This window comes from Pan troglodytes, chromosome 18 (genome assembly GCF_028858775.2).
Source record: "Pan troglodytes isolate AG18354 chromosome 18, NHGRI_mPanTro3-v2.0_pri, whole genome shotgun sequence".
Lineage (NCBI taxonomy): Eukaryota > Metazoa > Chordata > Mammalia > Primates > Hominidae > Pan > Pan troglodytes.
This window is the reverse complement of record NC_072416.2, coordinates 32,166,781-32,184,833: the sequence shown is the minus strand read 5'-3', so window position 1 is coordinate 32,184,833 and position 18,053 is coordinate 32,166,781. Positions and strand designations below refer to the sequence as shown.

The following is an 18,053-nucleotide window of genomic DNA, read 5'->3' as shown; positions in this document are numbered from 1 at the left end:
TGAGAGATAAGGAAGCAGGATGATTCCTAGGTTTCTGTGTTGAGCAGACCATCTAGAGGAATGATGGGACCATCCACTGAGATGAAAAGATGGGAGCAGAGCAGGTCTGGAGTAGGACTCCATTTGTGATCCATTGCCTTGGAGATGTATTTGGACATCACAAACAGACATCTCGGAGTCTGGAGCTCCAAGGAGAGGTCTGGGCTGGAAATATACATTTGTGAGTCACTGGCATATAGATGGTATTTAAAGCCACGAGTATGGATGAGATCACCTAGGCAGAGAATATAGATAGCAAGACAAGGCCCCATGCTGAGTTGGCTGGAGAAGGAGTCCTGAGAACTGGTGAGTGTGGTTCCAGGGCTCTGAGTCAGGGACAGGTGCACCTGCTGGGAGGCAGACGGAATGGAAAGAGAGAGAACCATTTGATTTGGCAGATTATGAGCTCTTTCGTGGACTTGATCAAAGCAGCTTCAGTGGATTGGTGGGGACTAAGCCAGATTAGAAGAGGTTGAAGAATTGGCTGGGCGACGTGACTCATGCCTGTAATCCCAGCACTTTGGGAGGCAGAGGCAGGCAGATCACCTGAGGTCAGGAGTTTGAGACCAGCTTGGCCAACGTGGTGAAACCCCATCTCTACTAAAAATTAAAAAATTAGCTGGGCGTGGTGGTGGGTGCCTGTAATCCCAGTTACTCAGGAGACCGAAGTGGGAGAATCGTTTGAACCCGGGAGGCAGAGGTTGCGGTGAGCCGAGATCGCGCCACTGCACTCCAGCCTGGGTGACTGAATGAGACTCCATCTCAGAAAAAGAAGAGACTGAAGAGTCCATTAAAGATGAGGGAGTGGAGACAGCAGGTGTAGATGACTCAGAGTTGCCCGTCTACTCTAGAATGATGCACATCTATGAGTTCTCTCCCTTGTCATTCTTGAGGTCAGGGACCGTGCCGTGGTGATTTCTGAGTCATAAATGGAGTCCAGCCAGTGCGTAGCAGGAGCTCAGCATGTTTATGTCATGGATGAATAAATGGGTGAATGGATAATGCACTGTTTGGGTCAAAATGGCCTTTACTAGTAGAGATAGCTGAATGTTTTTGAAGCATTTGAGGAAACAAAAGAAAGTTAACCCCAAAGGCCATAGGTTCTGTGTCCCTTCTCCCAGCTAACCTCAAGGAGCAGTTGCCTGTGGGCCTGGGGCACGAGCCCTGGCCCAGCGTCGGGAACCAGGTTATTTATTTATTGAGACAGAGTCTCGAGTGTCACCCAGGCTGGAGTGCAGTGGTGCGATCTCGGCTCACTGCAACCTCCACCTACCGGGCTCAAGTGATTCTCCTGCCTCAGATTCCTGACTAGCTGGGACTATAGGCACATACCACCATGCCTAGTTAATCTTTTTTTTTTTCTTTTTCTTTTTGAGATGAAATTTCACCCTGTCACCCAGGCTGGAGTGCAGTGGCGCAATTTAGGCTCACCGCAACCTCTGCCTCTTGTGTTCAAGCAGTTCTCCTGTCTCGGCCTCCCGAGTAGCTGGGACTACAGGCGCATGCTACCGCACCCGGCTTATTTTTGTATTTTTAGTAGAGACGGGGTTTCACCATATTGGTCAGGCTGGTCTTGAACTCCTGACCTCAGGTGATCCACTTGCCTCGGCCTCCCAAAGTGCTGGGATTATAGGTGTGAGCCACCGCGCCCAGCCTTTTTTTGGATTTTTAGTAGAGAGGAGATTTAATCATGTTGGGCAGGCTGGTCTCGAACTCCTGGCCTCAAGTGATCCACCCATCTTGGCCTCCCAAAGTGCTGGGATCATAGGTGTGAGCACCACGCCTGGCCCAAAAACCACATTACTGAGTCCCTTCTGCTGCCTCTCACATGCCTTGTGGCTTTGGATAAATCCCTTCCTTTTTCTTAGAAGTGATCTGCGTGGCGGCTCACACCTGTCATCCCAGCATTTTGGGAGGCCAGGGTGGGAGAATCACTTATGCCCAGGAGTTTGAGACCAGCCTGGGCAACATAGCAAGACTCCATCTCTGCAAAGAAAAAAAGAAGTAGGCTGGGCGCAGTGGCACACGCCTGTAATCCCAGCACTTTAGGAGGCCGCGGAGGGCAGATCACTTGAGGTCAGGAGTTTGAGACCAGACTGACCAACATGATGAAACTCCGTCTCTACTTTAAAAAACTACAAAAATTAGCCAGGCATGGTGGCATATGCTTTTGATCCCGGCTACTCGGGAGGCTGAGGCAGGAGAATCGCTTGAACCAAGGAGGCAGAGGTTGCAGTGAGCCAAGATCGTGCCACTGCACTCCAGCCTGGGCAACAGACAGAGACTCCATCTAAAAAACAAAACAAAAAATAGGCAGGTGTGGTGGTGCACGCCTGTGGTCCCAGCTACTTGGGAGGCTGAGGTGAGAGGATCGCTTGAGCCCAGGAGGTCGAGGCTGCACTCCAGCCTGGGTGACAGATAGAGCAATATCCTGTCTCAAAAAAAGGGAAGCCATCAGCGCAGCACAGGGGAAGCAGCCCACGTGAGCCAGTCCCATAGATATTCGTTTCCCTCCTTCCCCACCCCCGCCCCGCTGCCCCCTTTTTTTCTCTCTCTGGGCTTTTTACTTGTTTAGGAACTCGAAGCGGTTCATGGCAAGTACCCCGAGTCCTAGCCCACCTGCTCTCTGCATAGGGTTGCGGCAGAGCACCTCACACGCGCAGATACACGCCTGGCTTTAGGGGAAGTCGCGGCACTGGGTCTGCAGAGTCCGCTGAGCACGCACCTTGGTTGTGAAACTAAGGAAACCCTGGAGTGTCCTTGGGCTTGGGTGGGATGGAACATGCCCGTGACAGACAGGCCCACCTGCCAATCAGAAGGGCGCTCTCCTTAGCTGGGATGGGGCCGCAGGAGTGGAAATGGCTGTTGGGAGGTGGCAGAGATGGGAGATGGGGTGGCCACGGGGGAGCCGCCGGCCACAGAAGAGGAAACGGAGGTGCAGGGAGCGGAGTCTGCGAAGGACGCGTGGATGGCCAAGAGATGTGCCTCGGAAAGGGCCGAGGGACTTCCTCTGACCAACCCCCGACGGCCATTCCCAGCCATCCGTTTTCCTGCAGCCGCGGATGCAACCTGTGGAAGAGGCGGGAGGAGGCCCGGGAGTCCGCCCCGCTGCGCCTTCCCTAGGGTGGGAGCGTGGACTCAGGCGCGACCGCTGCTGCCACCTAGTGGGAGACGCCTGCTACTCCTCTCGGTTCCTAACCCCAGGGTCGTTCCCGGCTGAGCACTAAGGAGGGGGCGGGGGAGGACGGAGAGAGCCCTGTGCCCCTGGATCTGCGGATAGGATGCAAGGGGGAGCCTCAGAGAGGAACCCCCCCCGCCCCAGGAAGTGTGCATTGCCCACACTACTTTTCCCCTCTGTGCCGTGATTTCCTCCCGTGTATAAGGGAGGCAAGAGTACCTGCCTCTGGGCTGGGCTTGGTGGCTCACGCCTGTAATCCCAACACTTTGGGAGGCCGAGGCAGGCGGATCATCCGAGTTCAGGAGTTCAAGACCAGCCTGGCCAACATGGTGAAACCCCATCTCTACTAAAAATACAAAAATCAGCCGGACAGTGGTGGTGCGCGCCTGTAATCCCACTCCAGGAGGCTGAGGCAGGAGAATCGCTTGAACCCAGGAGGTGGAGGTTGCAGTGAGCTGAGATTGTGCCTCTGCTCTCCAGCCTGGCGGACAGAGTGAAACTCCATCTCAAAAAAAAAAAAAAGAGTACCTGCCTCTGAGGGTCAGTGCAAGAGCAAATGAACCAATTTGTGCAAGGTACTTGGCCATAAATGGGGTCCAGCCAGCATAGTAATAGGTGTTCAATAAATGCTACCCGCTGGGCATGGTGGCTCATGCCTGTAATCCCAGCACTTTGGGAGGCCGAAGCTGGAGGATCACCTGAGGCCAGAAGTTCGAAACCAGCCTGGGCAACATAGCAAGCCCTCATCTCTACAAAAAATGCAAAAATTAGCCAGGCATGGTGGCACATGCCTGTGGTCCCAGCTACTCAGGAGGCTGATGTGGGAGGATCACTTGAGGCCAGGAGTTCAAGGCTGCAGTAATCATACCACTGTACTCCAGCCTGGGTGACAGAGTGAGACCCTGTCTCTGAAAATACATAAAATAGGCCCGGCGCTTTGGGAGGCCGAGGCGAACAGATCACCTGAGGTGAGGAGTTCAAGACCAGCCTGACCAACATAGTGAAACCCTGTCTCTACTAAAAATACAAAAATTAGCTGGGTGTGGTGGCAGGCAGATAAAAGGAAGGGATTTATCCAAAGCTGTAATCCCAGATACTCAGGAGGCTGAGGCAGGAGAATCACTTGAACCCAGGAGGCAGAGGCTGTAGAGAGCCAAGATGGCGCCACTGCATTCCCACCTGGGTGACAGACAGAGACCCTGTCTCCAAAAAAATGAAAATAAATAAAACAAATGTTACCTGTGGTTGATCCAAGGGGTAACCGGAGGTGTGTGGCCCTGTGCCACCACCCCAAATTGTGCCTGTTGTCCAAACACAGCTTCCTTTAGTTCGGGCTTTCAGCAAGATGGCCCTGCCGCATCCCTCCTCTTTGTAAATGCTGGGGCTGCCACCATTATGGTTTTATCATCAGTGACATTCCAGGGGGTGAAGACTGGTCCCAACCTCTCCTCTCCTCTCCTCTTCTGATGAGAGTGAGGGATGGGGGAGGGGTCCCAGCTCCTAGCACTTTCTCCCCTCACCCCAAAGTGCCATCAGAACAGCTCTGGGCTGTGACATCACAGAGCCCCCACCTCATGATAGGAGTCATGAGGCTGTGGCCATGGGTGCTGGTGTGGGTGTGGCTGGCTGCACTAGGGGCCATAGAAACTGGTAAGAAGCTGTCTTGGGAGCAGCAGGAAGGCAGGCAGCTCTGGGAGCATAAAGTGTGATGCCCACTTAGGGACTCGGAAGCCAACCCTGCACCCTCTCATTTTCTCTCCACTCTTCTCTCCCATCCTGCTGGTCCCACCTACCCCCCAACAACTGCGGGCCTTGTCGTGGTGCACCCAGCTGACCCTGAGGGAAATCAAGACCCTCCACAGCCTCTGCAATAAGGCTGGGTAGTCTCACAGGGTCCCAAGTCAGCTTCCACCTCGAGAGATAAAGGCAGGGGTCAGCTTGGCTGTTGTCACAGAGTTTGCTTGGGTCCTAGCCCCCAGACCCAAGCGTGCCACGGCGTCAGCCCTGGGGACAGAGTCTCCGCGCTTCTTAGACAGACCTGACTTCTTCGATTATCCGGACTCAGACCAAGCCAGGCTACTGGCTGTGGCCCAGTTTATTGGAGAGAAACCCATCGTGTTCATTAACTCAGGTATGAACCAGCCTGAGAAGGGACCTCCCTCCCCGCCAGGGTCTGGAGGAGAGCAGCCCCAGACCCTTCATTGGGCCATCAGAGGGGAGTTAAGGGTCCTGTTTGTCTAGCAGGTTCCAGCCCCGGGCTCTTCCATCACATCCTGGTGGGCTTCCTGGTGGTGGCGTTCTTCTTTCTCCTTTTCCAGTTCTGCACCCACATGTAAGGCCTGCCCCCTTTCTCCAACCCCCCCCCACCACCACCTTCCTTGGGAGCGGCTGAAGACCCCAGTTCTAGCGGGGCAGGCTGTGACCTCTCCCCTCTGATCTCCATGCCCCACAGAAACTTCCAGAAAGGGGCCTAAAGAGCCGGACAAGGACTCTGGACTCAACCTGAGCACCCACACCCACCTCCTCTCCTGTTGATGAGCAAAAGTTCCCTGCTTTCCTCCTCCCTGACTGCCCAGCGAGCAGCCGGGGATCCTGTCCCCTCTGTTTCCCATGGCCCAAGCCCCCCACCTCCTCCCTTCCCAGCCCCAAAGAACTTGGTGGCAAGGGCCTTGGTGGCGTTCACGCAGATCGTCTTTTATTAGCGGTCTGTAAAGCACCTCCCAGGGTCCCCCGACCCCAGATTGGAGGAAGCCTTGAGAGGTCAGTAGCACCAGGGACATGGCAGGGCCCGAGGGCGCGATGTGCAGCCGATGGTGAGGGACTGGGCGCCCTCGCCTGCCCCCGGGGTTGTCAGCACTGGGAAGGCTTGGGGGTAGCAGCCACCTCCTTCCCCCAACCCAACAGACTAGTTCAAATTTGGGTAAATAAATAAAATAAATAAGATTCCTCAAGCTGGCCTACCCTGGAGAGGAGCCGTGGTTGCAGCCGGCCACTCGGGAGGCCCGAGGGCCAGCGGGGGTTAGTTGGGGCATCCTCTCCTCTCGGGTGATGGGGAGCCCTGGGGGATGGCAGCATAGGGGCTGGGATGGCCTTGGCAGAGGCGTCTCCCCACATTCTGACTCCTGGTCCCCTTGAAACCCTGTTGGTCTCCCTCCCCACAAGCCCTCCTGCCCTCAGTGGGTGGGAGGCGGTGCCCCCTCCCCTCCTCCAGCGCAGGGGTGTGCAGGAAGGGGGCAGAGTAGGGAGAAGAGGTCCCCTCTCTCCACCCCCTCAGTCCCCGAGAGATGGGGCCTCTTCCCTTTCGGGGTCATCGTCAGTCCTGGGGTTGTCCGGGCAAGAGGACCCTGGCTCCCAACCCCAGCCATCAGCCCCAGAGCCCTGTCTCCACGGGGGTGGGGGTGGGGAGAGGGAGGGTCCCGGAGGGTCCCGGCCCCCGGCCTCAGTCCTGGGCCTGGCAGGCCGGGGGCGGCCGGGAGCGGGGCCAGAAGAGGCGGCAGGCCCCACGGCAGATGAGGAAGAACCAGTAGAGCTGAGGGGCCAGGAGCAGCGCAGCGCCCAGGTTGACGTGGGCAGGGATGGCCAGGGGCACGGCCAGCAGGGGCAGGCCGGCATGGCGCCCGTAGGCCCAGTACAGGTAGGGAAAGAGCAGCACCCGGCAGCAGAGGAAGCTGAGCAGCATCAGGGCCCCGTTCACCTTGTGCAGCAGCGTGTGCTGCTGCTTGTACTGAGGAGACACAGACACAGTGGCCACGGCAGCAGAAGGGCTCGGCCCCCCTTGGCCCTCTCCCTGCCTCCCTGTGACCCTAGCAGGCAGCTCCTCCCAAACCAGACACTTTGCCAGGACACAAGCACCAGGTGCTCAAAATGCACGGGGTGAGGGGGGGATGACGAAGGGGCTAGAGCCCTTGGCAGCAACCTTGAAGGTCCCTCCCCTTCCTGTGACCTCCCCATTGGGCTCCCGCACCCTCCCATGCTCACTCACCTGGATGAGGATCTTGCCAAGGCAGACGAAGGGCGTGCTGACCTCTGCCATCAACATGCAACCCAGAAAGAAGTCTCCCTTCCCCTGTCGCCACACCTGGGCACAGAGGCAGGAAGGTGAGGAGCTGCGGCTCTCCCTGGGTTCTTGGGCAGCCCCCGCCCTTCCTCTTTCCCCTCTGTCACTTTGGGAGATGCTTGACTCTGAACATCAGAACACCTGGGTGCAGGGCTCGGTGCGGTGGCTCACGCCGGTAATCCCAGCACTTTGGGAAGCTGAGGCAGGTGGATCACGAGGTCAGGAGTTTGAGACCAGCCTGGCCAACATGGTGAAACCCCGTCTGTACTAAAAATACCAAAAAAATTAGCCAGGCGTGTTGGTGGGCACCTGTAATCCCAGCTACTGGGGAGGCTGAGGTGGGAGAATCACTTGAACTCAGGAGGCGGAGGTTTCAGTAAGCCGAGATCACACCACTGCACTCCAGCCTGAGTGACAGAGAGAGACTCCGTCTTGGAAAGAAAAAAAAGAGAAAGAACACCTGGGTGCAGGAGCAGGTGCATGACTTGGCTGCATCCCTCTCACGGTCCTGCAGAAAGACTGTGTCCCTTATGTAACAGGTGAGGAAACTGAGGCTCAGAGACGTGCAACCACAAATCCAAAGAGCCACAGCCGGGCATCGTCCAGCCCGGGGCCAGGCTGCCCCCACACCCTGGTGCCCTGGGCTGGTGCTCAGTGAACCCTGCCTGTCCACAGCTTTCCCTGGGAATGCGCTGGGTCTGCTTGGTTGTCAGTACGCAGACCCAGGGCTTCCCAGGCTCCTGCCAGCACCAGCAGGACCAAGGAGCAGGCCACCCGCACCCCGCCCACCCAGCTCCCCGGGACTCACCACTGAGAGTGGGAAGCACACCAGCACCATGGCGGCATGGTGGAGCACCATGAGGAACTCCTTGTGCAGGTAGCCACGCGCTATGGCCCACATGCTGCCCGGGGCTCTGGCCGCTCCGTCGTCCCCTCCATGCCCTTTGACCTGGTGCTTGTGCCAGTGACAGAGGAACATGGCGTAGATGTCGTAGATGAAGTAGGGCACAGCAAATTGCGTGTAGGCAGAGGACAGCCAGTGTCTGTTGGGCAGAGAGACGGGGTGGGGGAGCAAGGAGGAAAGGGGACACCAGTGAGTGGGGGCAGATCTCGGGGTCAGCACAGCAGCCCTGGACAGGAGCGGAGTCTTGGGTACAGATGAGGGATCCAGAGGGTAGAGGGTGAGAAACTTGCCCAAGGTCACACAGTCATGCAGCTAGTAAGAGATGGTGCTGGGATTCAAACCTGTGGTCTCAGAACTCACCCATGTTCCTCTCTCTCTGCAGTATAGTCGGGGGAAAAGAAAAGACCAGAAGATGCCCACAGACCAAAAGGCACAGATACAGTGCCAAAATAAGCCCAGGACAGGCAGGTGGGACCTTGCCATGGTTATTTGTCCTAACCTTACCATGAGGTTAGGACCAGCAACAGCTGAAGGGGCGAGAGTGCTGGAGAGAGAGGTCACAGGGGTGGACGCCCATTCCTGCCTCCTGGGGCAGGCGATCTTCCAAACTTCCCATGCATGCCCTTATTTACCCCTCCCAAAACCCTGTAAAAGGCAGGTGTGGCCATCATCCCCACTGTACAGGTGAAGAAGTGAGTCACAGAGGGGCTAGGTAACCTGGCCAAGGAAGGGACATGGGCGGTGTGGCTCCACAGCCCTCACTGTCATCCCCACCGTCCCCAGAAGATCCGAGAGGCATCAGAGACAGACCCTGTTGGCAAGTGAGAGGTCTTGTCAGCGCTGTTCGCCCTGCCCCAAAGTCACCCAATCTCTTGTCTGTTTTGTGTTGTTTTTCAGGGACAGCCAAGCATTAAGGGGAAAATGCAGAGCAAAAGGAGCCAAGGACAAAGAAAGTTCCATGTACTTGGAGAGTAAACAAAAACGAGAAATGGATGAATAGACAAGACAGCATTTTTCTTCTGGAGTCAGCACATTGGCAGTTTCTCTTAAATCCTGTAGTCCCAAGACTGGCCTGGGGTGGGGGCAGGAGGTCAGAGAGGCAGGACCTGGGGTGCTCGCCCCACAAGGGGTGGAGGGATGAAAGCAGAGTCAGCCAGAAGCCATCACCAAACATGAGGCACGTGGAGGGGGCTGTGGAGAAGTTGGGGCTGAGGCCTCTGAGGATGGGGAGCCTGGGGCAGGCGGCCTGTGAGTGGAGCCAACCCATTCTCCAGCAGGGACGGTACCAGGGAAAAGGGAACCTGAGACTGGTGCAGTGGTGTGGAGCTGCGGCCCAGAGGCAGGGAAAGATGAGAGGGGAGGGGCAGCTGTAGAGAACGCGAAGCGGGAACACAGGGAGAGAGGGCCCAAGTGGCCTGGAGGAGTCAGGGCAGGAAGCTGCCCAGAATGCAGGCCCAGCAGAGGTGATGGGAGATGGGACAGCTGGGCTGGTGCAGGAGACCAGGAGGGGCCACCAGGCCCTGGGCTGTCATGTGAGGTGTTAGATCCCATCCCCACCCTCTTGGCAATTAGGTGCTCAGAAGTAGGAACAGCTGCTGCCCTGGATTAACCCGGATCCTCCCCACCTACCTGAGGATTAAAGCAGGGAAGAAGGACAGGAACAGACACAGGGGGGCCTGGGGAGCAGGGGGTACAGAAGCTCAACGGTGACCTCTGCATGTGAAGGCTGGGGAGGAAGTGCTGGATCCCAGGCTCAGCTTGGAGCAGGGGAGGGAAGGGGTGGGCAGAGGCCAAGAAGCAGCCAAGTCCCTGGGCAGGGTCTGAAGAAAGAGTTAAGCCAAGAACTGTCCTCTGCAGCTGCCACTTAACTCAATTCCTCTCGCTGAAGCCCTTCCAGGAAGGGCCGCTGCCTCACCACAGAAGAGGCAACTCATCTTCAGGAAAAGAGGAGGCAAACAGAAACAGAGCACCCCCCATCAGGGGCGTCCAGATGTTCCCTGGGACTCAGTGGCTGCCACAGAAGGGAAGCGGTGCTGAAAGCTACAAAGGGGGCGTTGTGGGCACCTCTAAGGCAACTTGCAACGGGCCACCCGTGGGTCACCTAGGGCGGCCGTCAGCACCACGGACAGGGCCCCTCTCCTCCCCGTCCCCACGCCTCCTGCCCGCACACCTCTGGGCCTTTTTGGCAAGCACCAGACACTGCAGCAGCTGCCCGGCCACATTTTGGCCTCTTCACCCTCATCCCCTCCCGCACTGCCTGGCCGTGTGTGGCCTTGTGCGTGTCATCTCTCCCTTGTCCTCTCCCTCAGGCATGGAGTGGATGCCGGATGCCTGGATTATGGGAAGGGCTGAGGGGTGAGCCTGGCATGAGGAGGGGGCACCCCATCTGGGTGCTGGCTGGAAATGGGGTCTGCCTCCTGGGGTGGAAGGCAGGGAGGAGGTGGGGAACCACGACAACACAGGAGACCTGGAAGCCGACTAGAAAGCGCTTTGAGGATCCTCTCTGATCCCCGCTCCTTCTCCCCCTGGTTCTGACCTTTAAGGACAGGACAGGATAAATTTATCCCTGGGTGTTGAGTTGCGGTTATTGCAGTAAACTTGCTCAGGCCCAAGTTAAGGGCTTGGGGACCACGGACAGAGTTCCCTCCAAGATGTGGGGTCTTCCGGGATTACCCGTACACGCCAACCACTGGCACCTGGGCGGGGGGGGGGGGGGGTCTCGCAGCACTTACTGGTCATCGATGATGTGCTTGCAGGAGGTGGAGACGATGTAGCCGGCAGTGGAGGCCATGATGGCCTGGACAGAGGACACCAGCCTGGGGGAGAGAGGGAGGCGTGCTAGAAAGGCAGAAGGGAAGAGGCGTGTGCCTTGATTTCTCCTCGTTGCTAGTCTAACGACTGCGCTTTGTGTTCAGCCACTTCTCGGGCCAGTCCTTGCCCGCCTTCGCCCAAGGCTGGGCTGCCTGAGGTGTGCCCCACCACGGGTACCTCACGGCTCTCCGGCCCGCTCGGCTGCTGTTCCTCAGTCCACCCCACTCCTTGCCACCTTCTTCCTTCCCCATTTGTGGAAACTGAGTCTCCCTCTTCTCAAGCCGGCAGGGTGTCTGTCCTGAGGTGAGACTGAGAGTGAACTGCTGGCCTGGACCTCTCCCCACGAGGGGAGCCTGGGCCGGTTCTTGCCCCGCCTAGCTGTCCAGTCATGACGCGGGCCTCACTCTGGACCCTTTGTGACCCCGAGTTCCCCAGTCACTTTCCCACTGTCTCCTGACTGCCACCAGCCTCCACTCTGCACTCTGGCCCTGTTCTAGGGGTATAGAGTTGTACCATCCACTCCTCCATCCCTGGCCCCCAAACACTCACCCTGAATGACACCTAGCTGTCTGGCCCTGGCCTCAGTCCCTAATGTCTTATAGGAATGTCTTCGCCGCATGCTGGCCCTGTTTTGGAGGGTGGGAGGGTGTACGGGGAAGAAGAGAGAGGCGGGCTGAACACTAGTAGACCAGATGGCCGGGCTGGATGAGGTCTCCCAGAACAGTGAGCAAGGCAGGCAGTGAGGAGAGAGGAAGCCTGGGGGTAAAGCCCCGGACCCCCACAGGAGCTCCCAGTCCCCCACCGCTGAGGGTCCAGAGAAGTGCCAGGTCCCTTCCATTCCCTGAGAAGCCCAAGAAGCAGACAGGGGCTGAGGGGAAAGAAAGTGGTTTACCTGGCTGAGACAATGACTGCGTCGGCCTCCTCCCAGCGTAGCTGGGGCAGCCGCTGGAGCGTGTTCTTGGAGAGGAGGAAGAGTCCGGGGAACACCACCCCCCCGGCCACCATTGGGGTCAGCATGGTGGCTCAGGACTCGGGCAGGGAGGCAGGCGGGCCGTGAAGGGGCAGGGAGGCCGAGTGGAAGGAGTTAGGGGTGGAGAAGGGACGCCAAGCCCGGGAAGGAGGGAGAAAACGATGGGAAGGGGCACAAAGGGGCCAGGGCGGGGACGGGATGGGGCCAGGGAGTCCGATGAAACTGGGGAGTCGGGAGGGGGCTGGCTGGGCAGAGACGGGGGAGGGGAGGATGGGAGAAGGGGAGCAGGAGCAGGCCAGTGAGGGATGGGGAGAGGCGAAGAGGGGATGGCTTGGTGAGGGACAGAGAGGAAGAGGGGACAGGAGGAGGAGGATGCGGATGGGGGAGGGGAGGGAGCCACCAGGCAGGTGGGGAGGGGAGGCTTACGTGAGAGGCTGGGAGGGCCCGAGGAGGCAGGGAGGGGGTGGGGGTGGGTCTGGGTGCCAGCCCCAAAGGAAGGAGGTGGGCGGGAGGGAGCGGAGGAGCAGCCGGGCAAGCGGTCAGCGGTCACCACCGCTCTCCTGGCTCCACTGCCTCCTCTCGCTGCCGCCCCAGTCCCCGCCGCCCGGCACAGACACCGCACATGGCATCATCATAGAGACTCCGTGCCCAGCCCCCTGCCCCCTCGGTGGGGAGGGGGAGGGGGAGGGGAAGTGGCCAGCTTGGGGAGGACGGGGGAGGGGCAGGAAAATGATGGCACCGACCAGACACCGAGAAACCGGACCTGCAGCGGCGTCTCCCCATGCAGCTCTGAGCCACAGCCGCGGCTGCGACAGAGATGGGGGGAGCAGAGAAAGAGGGAGGGGGAGGCCCTTAAAGGAACAGCAGCTGCGGTGGCACAGGGGGCTGCTGGGGACAGGGGACAGGGGCCAGCTCTTCTCTTGGGGAGGAAGGGGGCCCAGGGCTCCTTGGCCAGCTGGGAGGGGGCCCTGAGCCCCCACAGGGGCCTGACCCTGCTTCCCATCAGCACTTTGCAAATGCCTGGCATCTCCTCCCTCACCAAGCCATCCCTCTGTGGCCTGCCCTGGGTCCGAGCTTTGGGTGCCCATTCCAGCGGAAGAGAGGGTTCCCTGGGAGAGGGAGTAAGTGGTGCTTTCTCAGAAGGAAGAGCTGAAGGAGGGGATAGGAGCAAAAACATCTCAACACAGCATCCTCAGAGCCAGAGGCCCCCTCACCCGATGGCGGGGAAGGAAGCTGACATTGGCCAGAGGGGGCACCTGACTGTGCTGCAGGGCTGCCCATGTCCTGTCTGCTGCAGGAGCTCCGAGGGCGCTGCGTCTGTCCTTCCCACAGGGCCATCAACGATCCTGAGGCTCCCTGAGGTCACCCAGTTCAGAAGTGGCAGAGCCCTCTCATTGCAGGCGTCGGAGGGGCAAGGAGTGGAAGAAGGGGAAACGGTGGCGAGAGAGCGGGGCAGCTGCCTCTCAGGAAGTCCCAGGGAGTCCTAGGATGCCCAGGCCCTGTTCTTCAGACTGCCAGCCCCTCCTGGCCTTCTCTAAATTCCCACCCCTCACTTTTTCCTCAGTTTCCTTAATGCTACTAGCTCCCCTTTCTCTGCAACTTCCACATACAGCCTAGTTTCAGAGTGGGAAAGGACTGCGGGGTGGGCTGGTGCAAGCTCCTCACTGGCCCATAAGGAAAGTGAGGCCTGGGGACTGGGCCCGGGTGGAGCTGTGGGACCTGAGCCAGAGACACTGCCCCCTTTGACTTCTGGCCTCCCATCCTGCTCCCAACTGTCCTGTGGACTTCAGCATGACAAGGGCCTGTTATGCAAACTCCTTTGGTCTCCAAGTTCAATAATCAACCCTATGGTTTGCCTTTCTCTGCCAGAGCCCACTCCTCGCCTCCCCCAAAGAAAGGCCAAGGACTGGGATTTGCTGTTTTGTGCTGCCCTCTAGCGGCAATCTGTAGGAAAGCACCCAAGAAGTCTCACGCTGATTTAGAGACGGTTGTAGAGACAATAGCGGACCTAGCTCCTGTCCTCAGCCCTTCACGGGAGGGGGAAAGGGGATCCAGCTCCCTGAGTTTTTACTACATGCTGGGCACAGTACCAGGTGATTTCTACTGATTCTTATTTGGTATCCCTGTTTTACAGAAGAAACAGGTTTAGAAATGTTGTGGGTTTTTTTTTTTTTTTTTTTTTTTTTTTTTTTGAGATAGGGTCTCATTCTGTCCCCCAGGCTGGAGTACAGTGGCGCGATCATGGCTCACTGCAACCTCAACCTCCCCGGGCTGAAATGATCCTTATACCTCAGTCTCCCCAGTAGCTGGGACTACAGGTGCACACCACCATGCTCAGCTAATTTTTGTATTTTTTGTAGAGATGAAGTTTCACCACGTTAGCCAGGCTGGTCTCAAACTTCTGGGCTCAAGCGATCCACCCACCTCTGCCTCCCAACATGCTGATATTACAGGTGGGAGCCACCACGCCCAGATGAAAGCTGGGTTTCAAACCCATGGTTGCAGCCGGGCAAGGTGTCTCACACCTGTAATCCCAGCGCTTTGGGAGGCCAAGGCTGGCGAATCATGAGATCGAGACCATCCTGGCTAACACAGTGAAACCCTGTCTCTTCTAAAAATACAAAAAATTAGCCGGGCATGGTGGCATGCGCCTGTAGTCCCAGCTACTTGAGAGGCTGAGGCAGGAGAATTGCTTGAACCTGGGAGGCGGAGGTTGCAGTGAGCTGAGATCGTGCCATCGCACTCCAGCCTGGGCGACAGAGCGAGACTCCATCTTAAAAGAAAACCAAAAAACCAAAAAACCACAGTTGCATAACCCCAAAGCCACTCATGAGCAAAACTGCAAAAAGGACAGAGGCTGGGGAGGCTGGGTGATGGGCGGCCACCGTAACTACTCGATTGAGGACTACAAGGCTGGTCATGGAACTGTGGTTTCACTTTGGATGAGTAGAGACAGGCTTTTTTTGTCTGCCAGGGAATCCACGTAGACACCCTAGTAAAATCTGTGTTCCGTGTACCTCCTACGCCTCCTGTGGTTTGCTGATAGTGCACTTTTATGGTAAGCTTTGTCACACAGGTCATAGATCTGCAGCCCAAGGGCCCAATTCGGCCCACAGACATGTTTTGTTTGGCCAGTATGCAGTTGTCAGTATAGTAGTTCTTAAATAAATTCTTAGTTACTTATCAGTATTCAAGAATTGGAAGAGGTTAGGCATGGTGGCTCATGCCTGTAATCCTAGCACTTTAGGAGGCCAAAGTGGGCAGATCACCTGAGATCAGGAGTTTGAGACCAGCCTGGCCAACATGGTGAAACCCCGTCCCCGTCTCTACTAAAAATACAAAAATTAGCCGGACGTGGTGGTGCACACCTGTAATACCAGCTACTCGGGAGGTTGAGGCAGAAATGTTGCTTGAACTTGGGAGGTGAAGGTTGCAGTGAGCCAAGATTGAGCCACTGAACTCCAGCCTGGGCAACAGAGTGAGATTCTATCTCAAAAAAATAAAAAGAATTGGGAGACAGCCCACTACAATGACATGCACCTGTAGTCTCAGCTACTCAGGAGGCCAAGGCAGGAGGATCACTTGAGCCCAGGAGTTCAAGACCAGCCTGGGCAACATGGAGAAACCCCGCCTCTACTGAAAGTACAAAAATTAGCCAGGCATGGTGGTGCACACCTGTAGTCCAAGAAACTCAGGAGTCAGCCCGATTCTCAGGGAGAATCACTTGTCAGGGAGGTCAAGGCTGCAGTGAATCATGGTGGTGTCACTGCACTTCAGCCTGGGTGACACAGTGAGACTCTGTCTCAAAAAAAAAGAAGAGGCCGGGTACAGTGGCTCATGCCTGTAATCCCAGCACTTCGGAGGCTGAGAAGGAACAATCCTGTGAGCCCAGGAGTTCAAGACTAGCTTGGGCAACATAGTGAGACCCTGTCTCTACCAAAAAAAAAAAAAAAAAAAAATTAGCCAGGCTTGGTGGTGCATTGCCTGTAGTCCCAGCTATGGCAGGAGGATTGCTTGAGCCCAGGAGTTCAAGGCTGCAGTGAGCCATGATCGTGCCACTGCACTCCAGCCTAGGCAACAGAGCAAGACCCTGTCTCAACCTGTCTCAACAACAATGACAAAGAATCATAACTCCGAAAACATTGGCCCACGTTCTAACCATATAACATTATCAGTGGCTGGAGTCGAGCAGCACTGGCCCTCAGCAGAGAAGGTGAGTCCTCCAGCCTATATCATCCCTGCAGAGCCCACAACCCTCATATTATCTGCAGCAGTTTTCAACCCCTGCTCTACAGACGCTGATTCATATGATCCTCACACAACATCTCCACGAAGAAAGGAAAGTGGGTGTTATTATTAAGCCCATTTACCAGTGAGGGATCTGAAGTTCAGAGAAGTTAAATGACTCACAAAAGACCCCACTGTTGGTGTCTTTTTTTTTTTCTTTTTTCTTTTTTTTGAGACAGAGTCTCACTCTGTCACCTAGGCTGGAGTGCAGTGGCGCCATCTCGGCTCACCACAACCTCCACCTCCCGAGTTCAAGTGATTCCCCTGTCTCAGCCTCCGGAGTAGCTGGGATTACAGGCACCTGCCACCATACCTGGCTAATTTTTGTATTTTTAGTTCAGACAGGGTTTCACCATGTTGGCCAGGCTGGTCTTGAACTACTGACCTCAGGTGATCCACCTGCCTCAGCTTCCCAAAGTGCTGGAATTATAGGCGTGAGCCACCACACCCAGCCTGCTGGTGTCTTTTGACTCCAAATCCCAGCTCCACCCCACACTCTGCTTCTGCTTTCACCACAAACTCATTCTGAAAGTAAAAGATCAGTTCCACCAGCCATGGCCCCAGGAAGGACACCCTCACCCTGGTCCTCTTACTTGGATGCTACCAGGACAGCCTCTTGTCTCTCCATCTGCAGGCTGGTGTGGTTCTGCAAGCCCCAGCGCAGGGCAGTGAAGCACAACGGGAAGAAGACGCAACCCACTGCGAACAGCAGGGTCATGCCTGCCTGCAGCCAAGAAGGCAGAAAAAGACGGCCATGAGAACACCTCAACACAACACCCTCAGACCCCCCGGCAGCCTTCTTCACCCCCAATGAGGCAAGCCCCAAGAGACCCATCCATCTGTGGCCATTGAAAGCCACCAGGCAAACCTCTTCTCTAAGCTCTTTGCATCCTTATTACTCTTTTAATATTCCTCATCCGGGGCAATTCGACATCCTAATTATCCCAATTTTTTGTTTTAAACACTCAATTTAGACAATTTCTTTTCTTTTCTTTTCTTTCTTTTTTTTTTTTTTTTTTTTTTTTTGAGATGCAGTCTTACTCTTGTTGCCCAGGCTGGAGTGTGGTGGCGTGATCTTGGCTCACTGCAACCTCCACCTCCCGGGTTCAAGCAATTCTCCTGCTTCAGCCTCCTGAGTAGCTGGGATTACAGGTGCCCGCCACCATGCCCAGCTAATATTTGTATTTTCAGTAGAGACAGGACTTTACTGTGTTGGCCAGGATGGTCTCGAATTCCTGACCTCAAGTGATCTGCCCGCTTCGGCCTCCCAAAGTGCTGGGATTACAGGCATGAGCCACTGCACCCAGCTCCTCCTACTCTTAAACTCCACCATTTTCCATCTTCTGCATGCCCCGCCTGCCGCCCACCCTAAGTCACCTCTACCTTCTCCCCAGTCCTCACCTCAGAGGGACAGGTTGGAAGACAGAAAGGGAGGTTGATGTTTCTCCTCAGCACCCAGAACTTGGAAAAAGGAAGGGAGGGGGTTGTCAAGATATTTGGAACTTTAAAATGACATTTGTTGAAAAAACAAAATAAAGCCAAAGCGATTGTTGTTCCATTAAAAAAGAAAACAAAAGAAATAACAGGTGCAAGCCTGAAACTACATATATTTACATAGATATCATTTTTGTTTAGAAAGACCTCCCCTCCCATCTACTCTGGGGAGCAGAGGTGTGGAGCAGGCACAGGCAGGATGAAGGGAACCAGGTCCTGCCATCCTGCCTTCCTGAAGTGTCTTCCAAGGGACCTTCTCGGGATAAAAGGAAGGTGTCAAACTGCAAAGGCACGAGGCTGCTCTGCAGAGGCA

The 18,053-nt window shown here is 56.3% G+C and overlaps 3 protein-coding genes across 10 annotated transcripts in view; 1 reads left to right on the top strand and 2 right to left on the bottom strand.

The window, feature by feature from the left end:
• The window catches only part of DOC2A (double C2 domain alpha), a 17,742-nt gene extending 12,994 nt beyond the window's left edge, over positions 1-4,748 (bottom strand). Inside the window, exon 1 of one of the 4 annotated variants that reach the window (XM_063796939.1) lies at positions 4,457-4,748. The gene's annotated coding sequence lies outside the window, so the exon portion shown is untranslated. The remainder of the gene's footprint in view (positions 1-4,456) is intronic. The other 3 variants (XM_063796938.1, XM_016928772.3, XM_063796940.1) reach the window with 3 other exon arrangements.
• Positions 4,661-9,171, top strand: C16H16orf92 (chromosome 16 C16orf92 homolog). Of its 3 annotated transcripts, XM_024349484.2 has the most exons (5): positions 4,661-4,867; positions 5,190-5,348; positions 5,462-5,549; positions 8,561-8,642; positions 9,076-9,171. In XM_024349484.2, exons 1-5 carry the CDS (start codon positions 4,684-4,686, stop codon positions 9,151-9,153), a joined length of 591 nt encoding a protein of 196 aa, XP_024205252.2. In that variant the 5' UTR covers positions 4,661-4,683; the 3' UTR covers positions 9,154-9,171. The 3 variants fall into 3 exon arrangements, with proteins under 3 accessions (XP_024205252.2, XP_001147584.3, XP_024205250.2); XM_001147584.6 differs by lacking the exons at positions 8,561-8,642; positions 9,076-9,171 and adding an exon at positions 5,670-6,168; XM_024349482.3 differs by lacking the exons at positions 8,561-8,642; positions 9,076-9,171 and adding an exon at positions 5,670-6,168 and having other exon boundaries at positions 4,794-4,867; positions 5,459-5,549.
• Positions 5,891-18,053, bottom strand: TLCD3B (TLC domain containing 3B). Of its 3 annotated transcripts, XM_024349455.3 has the most exons (7): positions 17,861-18,044; positions 17,648-17,707; positions 16,840-16,970; positions 10,911-10,994; positions 8,083-8,317; positions 7,200-7,295; positions 5,891-6,941 (listed from the first exon to the last, which is right to left on the bottom strand). In XM_024349455.3, exons 1-7 carry the CDS (start codon positions 17,897-17,899, stop codon positions 6,657-6,659), a joined length of 930 nt encoding a protein of 309 aa, XP_024205223.1. In that variant the 5' UTR covers positions 17,900-18,044; the 3' UTR covers positions 5,891-6,656. The 3 variants fall into 3 exon arrangements, with proteins under 3 accessions (XP_024205223.1, XP_016784274.1, XP_054525170.1); XM_016928785.4 differs by having other exon boundaries at positions 17,648-18,053; XM_054669195.2 differs by lacking the exons at positions 16,840-16,970; positions 17,648-17,707; positions 17,861-18,044 and adding an exon at positions 11,882-12,750.